A 12,638-nucleotide genomic window follows, 5' to 3' on the forward strand; every position below is an offset into this window, starting at 1 on the left:
CAAAAGCAGCACACAAAGCATTGCTTCTCATCTGGCAGATGCCACTCCTAATAGATATGAGAGCTCACCTCTTATTTCTTGCTGAAGACCAGATATGCATACATTTTCCAGTTTAACTGAGAAGTGGGGTAAGTCTACTTTTATCACAAAATGGAGCATGCAGGGGACAAGAGAAAATCCCACCCTTCTCTCACTTCCCCACACTCCACTGCTTGACAACCAGCCTCCTCACAGGCCAACACAACAAAATGCAGACCACAGTTTGCCATGGACTCCTGATAACTCACAAAACTACCTCTTAACACAAGTATTTCTTTTCTCACTTATTCCCACCTTTAGCAAAAGAATGTCAAAGCAGAGTGTTTAAAACAGAACCTGCATGCTACCTACAACTAGCTTACACGACATTAAGCAGACATGAAACATGCGTGCGAAAATGATGAGGTCTTTCAGTCTAACACACAGTTCTCATACTCTATCACAGAAGTGGACAGATTTCAGTCTTGTCAGATCTACTTTGTTACTTTCTAGAATCCAAGATCCACCAGAGCCAGGTGCAAAAGGCATATGCTTAAAAGGGTGCCTCTGAACACATTCTGAACCTAGGATTTTGTTTTCAGTACCAGAACTAAAGTGAGCTCACATTCTTTTCACATGAAAATCCATTTCTGGTTACCCCAAGCTTTCTTCATTTCAGCAGCTTACCAAATTTAGGTGGTAAATGTCATTTTGTTGCTATTGTTCAATGACTGGGAGCTGGACACCCTTGCCAATCTATTGCAAATCACCCAGAGATCTACTAGTAGATCCTGATCTACCTTTTGCCCACCCCTACTCTATCACAAAGTGAACCACTTTGCACAGAATTACTTCTCAGCAAATATATTCTCATGCATCCCAATAGCACATATGCCTGTTCACATGCTTTAAATCTGTTCTTACAACACAGAATCAGTATCTCTGTTCCTGACATACACAAAAAAGATCCCAGGACAAGCATATCAAAGCATGCATACGAATCACCACCAATTCCAAATTAGATAACTACCATTCAAAGAATGAATAAGGCATATGAACAAACAATACATGCCTCGCTATCACATTGAATAGCAGTCGCAAAATGTACTCTGCTGCCTTATCACAGAGCCTGGCTGCGGCCATCTAACATGTCAAAAAGACCAAATAATGGTGCAACCTCCAGAACGAATGGGTAGCAATGCAGCACCACTATTATATCTTTCAGTCAGCTTGCATCCTTATTAAATATTCATCATGTATTCATCATGGTAGCTTCAGATTTCTGGAAGGCAGCACACGTTCCTTAGAGTAGGTAAATATGTCCTTCCCAGCATTAATTAGCAGCTGAACAGTCTGAAATTATTAATTTAACCATACTTTCATTAATATCACAAAGCAAGGTCTCAAGTGTTTTAGACTTGGCCTTCCTGCCAAAAAGGTAGTGCACTACAATGTATCTTAAATTTACATGAGCCAAATTAGAGTAGAAATATTTATAGCCTAATTCCACTAACCCATTTTAATAGAACAGCAATGATGCCTTGTCAGCGTACTGTAATAAAGCTGCAGTTTCTCTCATCCATGATCAACAGATATATGATGGAACAAGTAGTGTCCTCAGAACATTTGTGTCACCTGTTGAAATTGCTTACCCGTAGGAAAAAGCATCATTCGATCTCCACTTTGAAATTACAGAAGCTGCAAGTCCAGCTAACAGAGCAGTGCAGTCAAAAAACATGTGAAATGAATCCGATATTAGACCTAAACTGGAAAAGCAAAGACAAAATTCAGTTAAGTGCAGAAGATAACCAGAAGGTCCAGTACATTAGAAATAAAATTGTTAAAATCCCATCAGGAGGAATGACAACATTCCTTTGGAGTTGTATTTACTGAAGTTCTATTTTGTCTTTTCTTTTTTGCAAAAATCCCTCTGGATAAACAAATATAATATAGTAGCAAAAGTATGGGGTTCAACCCAGAGTATTTAGCTAATTCAATAACTATAGCCCACTCAACTGAATTAGAACTAATGAAGAAGCAAGCCTAGTTAGTGGGTCTACAGCTACCAACACCAAGCACTGGGAAAATTCAGAGTCTGAAAGTTCATGATTTACTGATTCATGGCAAATTAAGTAATCCCTTTTAGTGAGAGATCTTCAGCAGGTGGCAAGGGGCTAGATTATTTTGAAACCCCACCCAGACAAGCTTATGAGTGCTTTACAGTAATCTATTGCAACCCTGTGGTAAGAAATTATACTGTCTGTGCCCATTCACACAAATATGATACTTTTTTATGAGACCATTTGCCAAGAGATGCTCAAAGTGACCAGCAATAGTTGAAAACACAGAACCAGTAAAACAAATACTACTGATGTAGTTACAAACCCATTCTTGGGTGCATCTTCAGATATAGCTTCTCTGTACTAATATCCTAATTGCGGCTGCTTGGAAAAGCTTCATCTTTTTGCTAGGCTGTTCAATTAATCAGTTTTCAGTTGACTGGTTTGCCTTAACACCAGAACCAAGTAGACTAAAACAAAAACGCACAAGTACACCTTAACATTCAATCCCAATGAAATGGTTATTTACCAAGTGGCTTCCATTAATCAGCCAACTAAAGCAACCTCATTCATTCTCTGATCTAGGCTGATCTAAATTTACCTTCACTGATAAAAGTTAAACACAAAAAGGTTTCAGCCCATTAAAAAGTGTGACAAGGTCACCAGTTATTGTAAACCTATGCTTCACACAGGACCTTGAGTGATCTGGAAGGATTTGTCAAGTAAACATCATCGCTCACCCCAGGTAAATAAGCAAATGGTTATCCTCCTGGTAAATTTAGTTTATGCTTGAAAGCACTACTTAATATTGGCCTGCCTAGAATGAACTGTTTTATTAAGAAATATTAATAGGTCCTCAAACTTACAGTTTGATTTAAAAAAGGATTCGGTTTTATATTAGGACTATTCCATAAAAGCATTTGAGGTGAATGGTATTAATCAGAAATTCTGAAACACTGACAGAATGCATTCTTATCCCACACAAAGCTGCCCAAACTCTCAGATCAGCCTCAGAGGCCCTTCTAGGTACCCCCACCTTCTGCAGCAAGAAAGGTGGTCACTGGGTAAAAGGCCTTGTCTGTCATGGTACCCTGACTCAGGAACGGTCTCCCCAGGGAGACTTCCCTAGGTTTTTTCAGCACCCGATAAGGATCTTTTTATTTGCTCAGGTCTTTTAATACTGATTGTTTTAGATCTGATTTTGTTGGGAGTTTTATTTGGTTTTAAATATTCCTGATGCTGCTAACTTAATTTTACTGGTATTTGAACTGTAAGACACTCTGAAAGTCCCTGGACTTAAGAGCAGGATATAAATATTGAAAAGGATCTATCTATCTATCTATCTATCTATCTATTTACAAATGGCTCATACAGCAGTTTTGCTTTGAAACTGTATTTCTATTTAAACCATCAAAATCAGCTTTCCCAACCCACCAGTCTTACCAATTGCTTACTTAATCCACCCCATCTCCTAACGTTCAGGGTAGACAACACACCAGAAACAATATTTGAATATTTATTAAGAATATTTTACTTGCTACAAAAGCAAGCGGGGCTCCCCACAGAACATGAAAAGCCACAACAGTGCAAAAATTCACAGAGCAGCTACTAACAGCACAAGGACTTCAGAGACCCGGTGACTTTTTGGACACATGGGCACCCTTTCTGATATAAATGCTGAAAAAAAGATACAGAGAGACACCAGGCTATATGTACACAATGAAACATGTCACACAAGTTGCAAGGATGTTGAAGTAAAAAATAGTATGAGGGAAGGGTATCAAGGGCAGAGTTAAAAATTTAAACTGCTAAATATAGTTTCATTGTATTAATGGATGGATTCCTTAATATAAGGAAAGAGCCAAAGAAGTGCAAGAGAAAAGGTTTGGTCAGCCATATGTTAAGATTATTATGAACCAAGCCAATATGTAGTCCATACATATGTAAGGTGGTTGTAAATCAATACATTAAAAAAATTAAAGACTCTGCCACACATACACACACACCTGCTCATCCTATCCACTAAATGTCTGGCATATCTACAGAAGATCTTCCAGACCAGTGGGAGAAGTTGCTGGAATGGCAGCTCAGGCTAAAATTGTAACTGCTGACTCCAGAAATCTACAATTTTGGGTTGGTCAACCAAAAGTTATAGTCACCAGCCCCCCTACTCTCTGGGTAAGGCCTGGCACAGCCTATTCCATGATATGGAGCATGCCAGGCTGGGCTCTGCTGCTGCTTGAAGGCACCCAATCACCCCCAGCTTTTCACAAGTGATGGGTAAGCAAAGAGAGCAGCTGCTGGGGCACCTCTGCTTGAAGACACCCTGAGCACCTTCAGGTAGTAGTGTCCAACACCCCATCTCCCCAGACTTCCCTGGGGGAAAGGCAAGTGGGGAGAACAGCTGGTTAGCACTGCAGTTTGAAGGCACTCAAGTAGTGGCATCTAACACCCCAGCCCTCCTCACTTACCTTTCCTGCACCAGAACAAGAAAGATGTGAGGGTTTGGGGGCTAGTTTGACCCTGTGAGGCCAAGCCCCTTGGCAATTCAGCTACCAAACAACCCCAACCTTCCTCCCAACTTTGGGGTTGGGGAGCTGGCAGAGATCGCGATACAACTGCCAGGATGATCTGCACGCACCCCTGCAGCTTCAGCATTTGGAGGAAGGCTGGCTGCTCATCACACTCACTTGACAAGAAGAACAGTTGAAGCCTGGCTGACTGCGCTTCAGGATTCAGACACATCACAAGAACAGAGACAGCTGTCCAGCACCAAAGCCTATCTAGTCCAGCATTCTCCTCCCACATGGCCAACTGGATGTCTGTGGGAAACCCACAAACAGGACATGAACAAGCAGCACCCTCCTGTTCATGCTCCCCAGAAACTGGTATTAAAGAGGCTTACTGCCTCTGTTACAGAAGGCAATATATAGCCATCATGACTAGTAACCATTGATAAGGTTATCTTTCATGAAGTTGTCTAATCCCCTTTTAAAGCCATCCAAGTTGGCAACATATCTACATCTTGTGGAAGCAAATTCCACTATGTGCTGTGTGAAAAACTAATTCCTTTTTTTCTGTCCTGAATCTCCCACAATTTAGCGTCAATGGATGACCCAGCATCTAGTATTATAACTACTCACACATGGATGGTTTAAATATTGATTTAGGTCAAAACTATGTATTTTCTAACATATGACTGATGAACCCTTCTCTTTAGCAAGTTATAGGGAGATACACTGTCATAACAGATACATGGTCAAATACCTCTGTGGCCTCTCCATACTGCTCTTTATTTTCCATATACATTGAAAAATGTGGCCGTGTTTCCAAAAGGGATTGTGCTTCTGCAGCCCAACTGATGATCATCATAGCTGCTTCAACACTTGCATGTAACAAGTTCCAGCTCTGAGCTACACATTCTTTTCAGGGTTGATAAAAATCAATGATTTTTTAACATTTAGATCAGATTTTGAAATTTGAAAAAAACAATTAGTAAAAGAAGAGCCTAGGTCAAAGATATAATCATGAATACTAATTATACAACTTCTATTTATATTCTATGAATACATTAACAGCAGTTTATGGAGATGGGAGATAACCTGATCAGTCCTATTCCGCACTGCAGGTAATGTAAAGAAGTGCATGCTCTCTCTCTCCCACTTTCTCAAGGCCTTGCCTCTCTCTAGGTGCAAAGACAGACAGGGTCAATGAATAGAGAATTTGGGGGGATGGTGTAAATCTGAACAAGGAGGAAGAGTCTGGATATAAATGCAAGGGATAGGGAAGGGGAATAGAAAATGAAACGAGCTGGATGAAGCAATATCCACAATGATCTTGAGGTAACTGTACCGTCCAATATTTTAGGTTTCTCATGTTGACTTGGTTGAAATTGCCTACATTTTATTTTTAAAAGAACTTTACATTTATCTAAAAACTGAAATAGTTAACTATTCAAATATCTGCCTGTCTGCTTTGTTAATGTTGTTGTTTGCTGAAGAAAACTAACCAGAAGAATAAACAATCTTATTAGTATGATTGAAAAGCCTGTTTGGTGGTGGTGGTTCTGGCACATCATGGCAAAAATATCATGATTAATTGAACAATTGGAGCTGGTTCATCTCCTGAATGACTTCACAAGTTCATTCTGCTTTAGTACTAAAATGACCAAATTATCATCCCATTTTTGATAAAAATTAATCTGAAAACAATTCAAATAATTGCTTAGTGCGTACCCTACATCTCACTATAAATCAAAGCAACTGATTCTTATGCTGCTTGTACTTTTATGAAAGACACTGAGAAGAAGAGAAATAATGCTATTCATGTTTACTGATGCATGCATATAAACCTTATTTAAAAGCAACCAAACAAATATGGAATAAGCTGAATTGATACTTCATCCTCCCTCTTCTAGCTAAATGCTAGATTTTGTCCCAAAGAATTTTTCTTTGCTTGTTTTAATATTCTTTCCCAGATTCCAGTAGTAATAAGGTTACTTCACACATGCTGTTTCCCAGCATTAAAGGTGGGCAACCTGCGGTCCTCCAGCATAGCCAATGGTCAGGGATGTTGAGAAAGTCCAACAACATCTGGAAGGTCACAGGTTGCCCACCCCTGCCCATAATAATATGAACATGTGTATGCCATTATGTGCAGAACATGGTATAAGCATTTATTTTGCACATACACACAGGCTGGTCATTGTATTTAGAGTAATTTTTATCCTGCTCCTCAGGCAAAAAGGCTCCTAGAACAGCTTACAAATAATCAGTAGAAGACAGTTCCTGCCCACAAACATATAATCTAAAAAGACACGACACACAAGGAAAGGGGAAGAGGGAAAAAATTAAGTATTTCAGCCCTGCTTCCCTCTCTCATCTCCCACAATACAACCTGCAGGAATTCGGAGATAACAGTTGAAGGAAGAGGAAACTTCACAGAGGTGATCTTCAGGGCTTGTGGAATGGCCTTAATTCTCCCTCTCCTATCCCTCAGCACAGCCTTCCCATGTATTTGTGGCTTCCTACAGTGCTCCATATATACACACACACACACACACACACACTGCGGGGGGAGCCATTTGTGAAGCAGGCCTTAATTGAGATGTCATGCTTTGTCCTGAGCAGTTCCTACCCTAGTCAGTTTGGGTTCCTATAATGGAGGCAGCTAAATAGGTGAAATTTCTGGCACAAATTTTGTTCTGAGTTGAAACTAGGATGCTAGGGCACAGCCTCTTAAAAAATAAGGTATCAAACCTATTTCTTTCAGGACAGCATAGAAGTGCCAGCAACTGTCAACAATTACCGTCTCATATAAGAACCAACAATTGCAAGGAAAGTAGAAAGGCCTAGATGTCAACCGATATCAATTTCAATAGCTTTACAACTGTATCATAAAGTACACCATCATTACAAATTGTCAGTGAGTAATAGCACATTTGGGAAACCTGGGTAGTACCCAACATTTTGCTTTCAGCAATTTCTACTCTACAGTACATAAGCAGTTAAGGTCTCATTGTCCTGCTGCACTATATGCTTTACCATTTCAACAGTTCTACACAGAGTACATTGCATTCATAAGAAGATAAGAAGAGCTATGCTGGATCAGACCAAGGTCTATCTAGTTACTCCACCATTCTGTTCACATAGAGGCCAACCAGCTGCCCATGGAAAACCCACAAGCAGGAAGGACATGAGTGCAACAGCCCCCTCCCACCCATATTCCACAGCACCTAAGGTACATAGGCATACTGCCTCTGATACTGGAGATAGCCATCAGATCTAGTAGACATTGATAGCCTTCTCCTCCAGCAATTTGTCCAATCTCCTTTTAAAGCCATCCAAATTGGTGGCCATCACTATATCTTGTGTTGGTGAATTCTATAATTTAACTATACGCTGTATGAAGAAGTACTTCCTTTTTATCTGTCCTGAAGCTCCAACCAATCAGCTTCATGGGATGACCCCGGGTTCTAACATTAAGAGAGGAGAAAAATGTCTATCCACTTTCTCCATACCATGCATAATTTAGTAAACTTCTCTCATATCTCCCCCTTACTTGCCTCTTTTCTAAGCTAAACAGTCCGCGATGTTGTAACCTTCCTCATTGGAGAATTGCTCCAGCCCCTTGATCATTTTAGTTGCCCTTTTCTACACTTCTTCCAACTCTACAATATTCTTTTTGAGATGCAGTGACCAGAACTATACACAGTATTCCAAGTGTGGCCACACCATAGATTTGAATATGGAGAGTATGATATTGGCAGTCTTATTTTCAACTCCTTTTCTAATTATACCTAACATAAAATTTGTCTTTTTCACAGCAGCCACACACTGGGTCAACATTTTCATCAAGCTGTCCACCACAACCCCAAGATCTCTTTCTTGGTCAGTCACCACTATCTTCACCGCTAGTGAAGTTGGGATTTTTTGCCCCAAAATGCATCACTTTACACTTGCTCTTCACTGAACTGCATTTGTCATTTTGATGCCTATTCTCCCAATTTGGAGAGATCCTTTTGGAGCTTTTCACAGTCCCTTTTTATTTTAACCACCCTAAATAATTTGGTGTCATCAGCAAATGGCCACCTCATTGCTCAATTCTAATTCCAGTTAATTTATGAACAAGTTGAAAATCACAGGTCCCAATACAGATCCCTGTGGGACCACATGGTTTACATCCCTCCACTGGGAGAATTTACCATTTATTCCTACTCTGTCTTCTGTTCTTTAACGAGTTACTGATCCATAAGAGGTCCTCTCCTCTTATTCCATCACTATTAAGTCTGCTCAGGAGTCTTTGGTGAGGGACTTTGTCAAAGGTCTTTTGGAAATCCAAGTAAACAATGTCTACCAGATCACCCCTGTCTACATGTTTACTGACACTCTCAAAGGACTTTAAAAGGTTAGTAAGACATGACTTACCTTTGCTGGAAGCCATGTTGATACTTTTTCAGCAGGGCTTATCCTTCTATATGCTTACTAATTTTATCTGTAATAATGCTTCCAACCAATTTACCGGGAACTGACATAAGCTAACTGGCCTGTAATTTCCTGGGTACCCCCCCCCCAAAAATCCTTTTTTAAAACTGGCATTATATTGGTCATTCTCCAGTCCTCTGATACAGTGGCCGATCTTAGGGACATGTTTCATATTTTTGTTAGAAGAACTGCAAATTCACATTTGAGTTAAGAACTCTAGGATGGCTATAATCTGGGCCAGTGATTCATTAACTTTGTCAATAAGGTTGAGATCTTCATCTTTTGTCACCACTATTTGCCTCAGTTCCTCAGACTCCCTTCCTGAAAATGTCTGCTAAGGCACAGGTATCTGTCCTACAGATGAAAAGAATTCATTCAGCTTCTCTGCCATCTCCTTATTCTCCTTTAGTAATCCTTTAACTCTGTGGTCATCCAACAGTCCAACTGCCTCACTAGCTGGCTTCCTGTTTCTGATATATTTAAAGAATTCTTAATTGTTGGCCTTGATATTGTTAGTGATATACTCCTCAAAATGCTTTTTTTGCATCTCTTATTGTCTGCTTGCATCTCTTTTGTGCAAATTTGTGCTCTCTGTTGTTCTCATTTGGGCAAAACTTCCATTTTCTGAAGGAAACCGCCTTCTAATAGCTTCCTTGGCACTGCTCATTAACCATGCTGACGCCCTCTTGGACATGGTGCTACCTTTCCTAACCTGTGGTATACATTCTAGTTGAGCTTCTATTATTGTGGTTTTGAGTAACCTCCAAGCATACTGAAGGGATTTAACCTTCTAGAGGCCCCCTTTCAACTTTCATTTTACCACTTCCCACATTTTAGAGCAGTTTCCTTTTTTGAAGTTAACTGTGGCTGTCTTGGACTTCCCTGGCGATTTTCCACTTAAATATATATTAACTCTGGCAGCTCTGTGGTCACTGTTTCCAACTGGTTTGACAACACTCACGTCTCATACTAGGTCCTGGGTGGCATGATTTAGGATTAAACCCAGGGTTGCCTCCCCTCTGGTCAGTTCCATTGTTCAAGGGCCCAGCCGTTTAGGGCATCAAGAAATTTAACCTCTTTGTCTGATTAGAAGATCCATTTATCCAGTCAATATATGGTTCTTACAGATCTGCATTATTACAATGCTTCCTTGTTTGGATGCCTCCCTGATTTCATTTTCCATCTCAAGATCACACTGAGTTTTCTGATCCGGGGTACAGCAGCATATCCCTAGTACTAAATTACTTTTGGAGCCTGGTATTTTCATCCACAGCACTTCTGTGGAGAAGTCTACCCCTTTTAGATTTTCTGGTCTGCTTGACACCATGCCCTCGTTGATGTACAGAGCAACACCTCCTCCAGTACACCCTTCCCTGTCCTTCCTATAGAGTTTATATCCAGAGATGACCATATCCCATTGGTTCTCTCCACTCCACCAAGTTTCTATAATGCTCACTATTATCTAGGTTCTCTTTTAAAAACAAGCACCGACTCTCCCATTTTGACTTGGAGGTTTCTAGTATTTGCACAGAAACACCCATACAAGGTGGCATGTCTCTGGCATGTGCATCTTCTGCTACAGCCCTTAGGCCTCTTTGACTAGCTATCATGTTTCATCATACGTTCCTGGTCCTATTCTCTCCCTGTTCCCACAAGCTTAATATTGCAGTTAAGCTTGCAATATTTACCGGTCAAGGGACAACAAATCATACGCCCCAAGGAGAATCCACCAGATCCTGTACTCAGAAAAAGTTTGGTAAACAGTCCCTACAACAAAAACCTTCCAAGAAAGCAAAAAAAGGAAGAAGGACAGCAGAATATTCCTCAGTACCTAGTACAGCCTCCTTCTACCTGTCGAAACCCTTTCTTTTCTTCCCGAAGCTTAAGATTTGCACTTAGTTATGTGTGCCTAAAATTTATTTATTTATTTACCTAAAATTTATAATAAAAATCCAGTGATCGATCCAACAACTGATATCATCTCAACATGTTCTAAGGGAGAACACATGACATGGTCTAATACAGTCCTTTCCTCCACCCCCTCTTCCCAAGGCCGGTGGCTCTCTCAAGCCATCAGCACACCCGAGCCAGGAGCTTCCTCCTCGGCCTCGACTAGAGGGAGACGTGGCAGCACCAGCTGTGCTGAACTTGGCTTCAGCTGGTAAGCACCGCCTCTCCCTCCTTTCTCTCTCTCTTCCTTGCTCCCCCCACTCCCCTTCCCTTCCCCAGTACCTGTTGCTCCAGATGCCATAGAGCAGCTCCACGAAGGCGAAGGAGAGGTTGAGGCAAAGGAAAAAGAAGAGGTTTCGCGATGTCTTGTCGGATAAGATCGACCTGGAGAAAGAGCGTACAAAAAGGAAGGGGTGGCGAGCGAGAATATCAAGCAGTGATGCCGGTAGCTTTTCCTCTTCGGGAAAGAGAAAAGCCGTTAAGGCCCGAAGCGGGAGAAGCCAGTCGTGCACACACACCCCGGGTCTCCACACACATTCACACGAGGCCGGCTAGGACCGCCTCCCGGATTTGGGCACCACCCCACGAGCGCGCTTGTCTGTATACACACGCGCGCGCGCGCGCGCACGGGAGCCTCTCCTCGGGCTCCGAGGCAGAGGGGGGCACATCCTTGACAGGAGGGAGGCCTCGGCCTGCCAGAGCAATGCCGCAATCACGCACACGCGGGTCCCGCCCTGGAGCGCTCCACACACAAGCACACTTTATATACAGCAAGCCAAAAGGGGCCCCGCCCCGCTCCTCAGCAGCTCCCTCGGCCCCGGCCGCCCGAAGCCCCCTCCCCAAGACCGTGCGACTGCCACTCCAGCTTTTCCCTACAGGCCCTCGAGTAGACCCATACAGACATAGCTCTCGACTACCCCCTCCCGCAACTTGCACACCGCTTCTTCCCCCTCGCTCGCCCCCCGACTCTTCATTCAGCTGAAGTCCCAAGTCGGCCCCTTCCTCTCCGTCCCCTCAAACCACTGCTGCGCGGGCTTCCGCCCTTCCGCCTACAAGACCCCGCCTGGGCTAGACCCCCAGCCCGTTCTCCTACTTCCCCCACCCACGGCTTCTCCAGCCACACGCAACTCCTCCCTGCCGGCCAGCTCAGAGCCGAAGGCTCCCGCCCCACCGTCCCTCGGGCGCGGGCTCCTTCCTGCTCGCCCACCTTCTCCGGCCAGACCCCCTTGTGGGGCGACTGCTGCCCCCACCCCTTTTTAAGCCACCCGCTGGAAACCACCACACGCGCGGGGCGGGGGGAGGATGCTGCTGCTGCTGCTACACGAAGCCGTGGCTACTTCGTCCCCTTCGTCCTCCTCCTCCTCCACTCTCGCTCACCTGAACCACCCCGAAATCTTGTGGAACAGATTCAGCTTGGGCGGCTTGTACTCATCGTCCTTGATGGATAAAGGCAGCATCTTCCTCAGCAACGGAGGGAAAGGCTGAGGCCTGGCCTGGCGTGAGGGGGCGCAAGAGCAGCTCCAGAGGGGGCCCGACTCTCTCCGGCAGGCAGCAGCGGCAGCCGCCTGCAAGCCAAGAAGCCGGGCCTCTCCGCCAGCAGCCACTTCCGGCACAACCGGAGCCGCGC

General features: G+C 43.1%; 1 protein-coding gene across 1 annotated transcript in view; it reads right to left on the reverse strand.

Moving 5' to 3' along the window:
- Positions 1-12,624, reverse strand: part of SLC30A7 (solute carrier family 30 member 7) — a 57,197-nt gene extending 44,573 nt beyond the window's left edge. The window contains exons 1-3 of the mRNA XM_084851718.1: positions 12,389-12,624; positions 11,294-11,395; positions 1,671-1,784 (exon numbers count right to left, since the gene is read on the reverse strand). Coding sequence (XP_084707844.1) covers positions 1,671-1,784; positions 11,294-11,395; positions 12,389-12,468 — 296 coding nt within the window. The 5' untranslated portion in view covers positions 12,469-12,624. The remainder of the gene's footprint in view (positions 1-1,670; positions 1,785-11,293; positions 11,396-12,388) is intronic.
- Positions 12,625-12,638: the final 14 nt, after the last annotated feature.

The sequence above is a fragment of the Heloderma suspectum genome, chromosome 4 (genome assembly GCF_057233095.1).
Source record: "Heloderma suspectum isolate Gila_16-S chromosome 4, 16-S_ref, whole genome shotgun sequence".
In the NCBI taxonomy this organism is placed as follows: Eukaryota; Metazoa; Chordata; class Lepidosauria; order Squamata; family Helodermatidae; genus Heloderma; species Heloderma suspectum.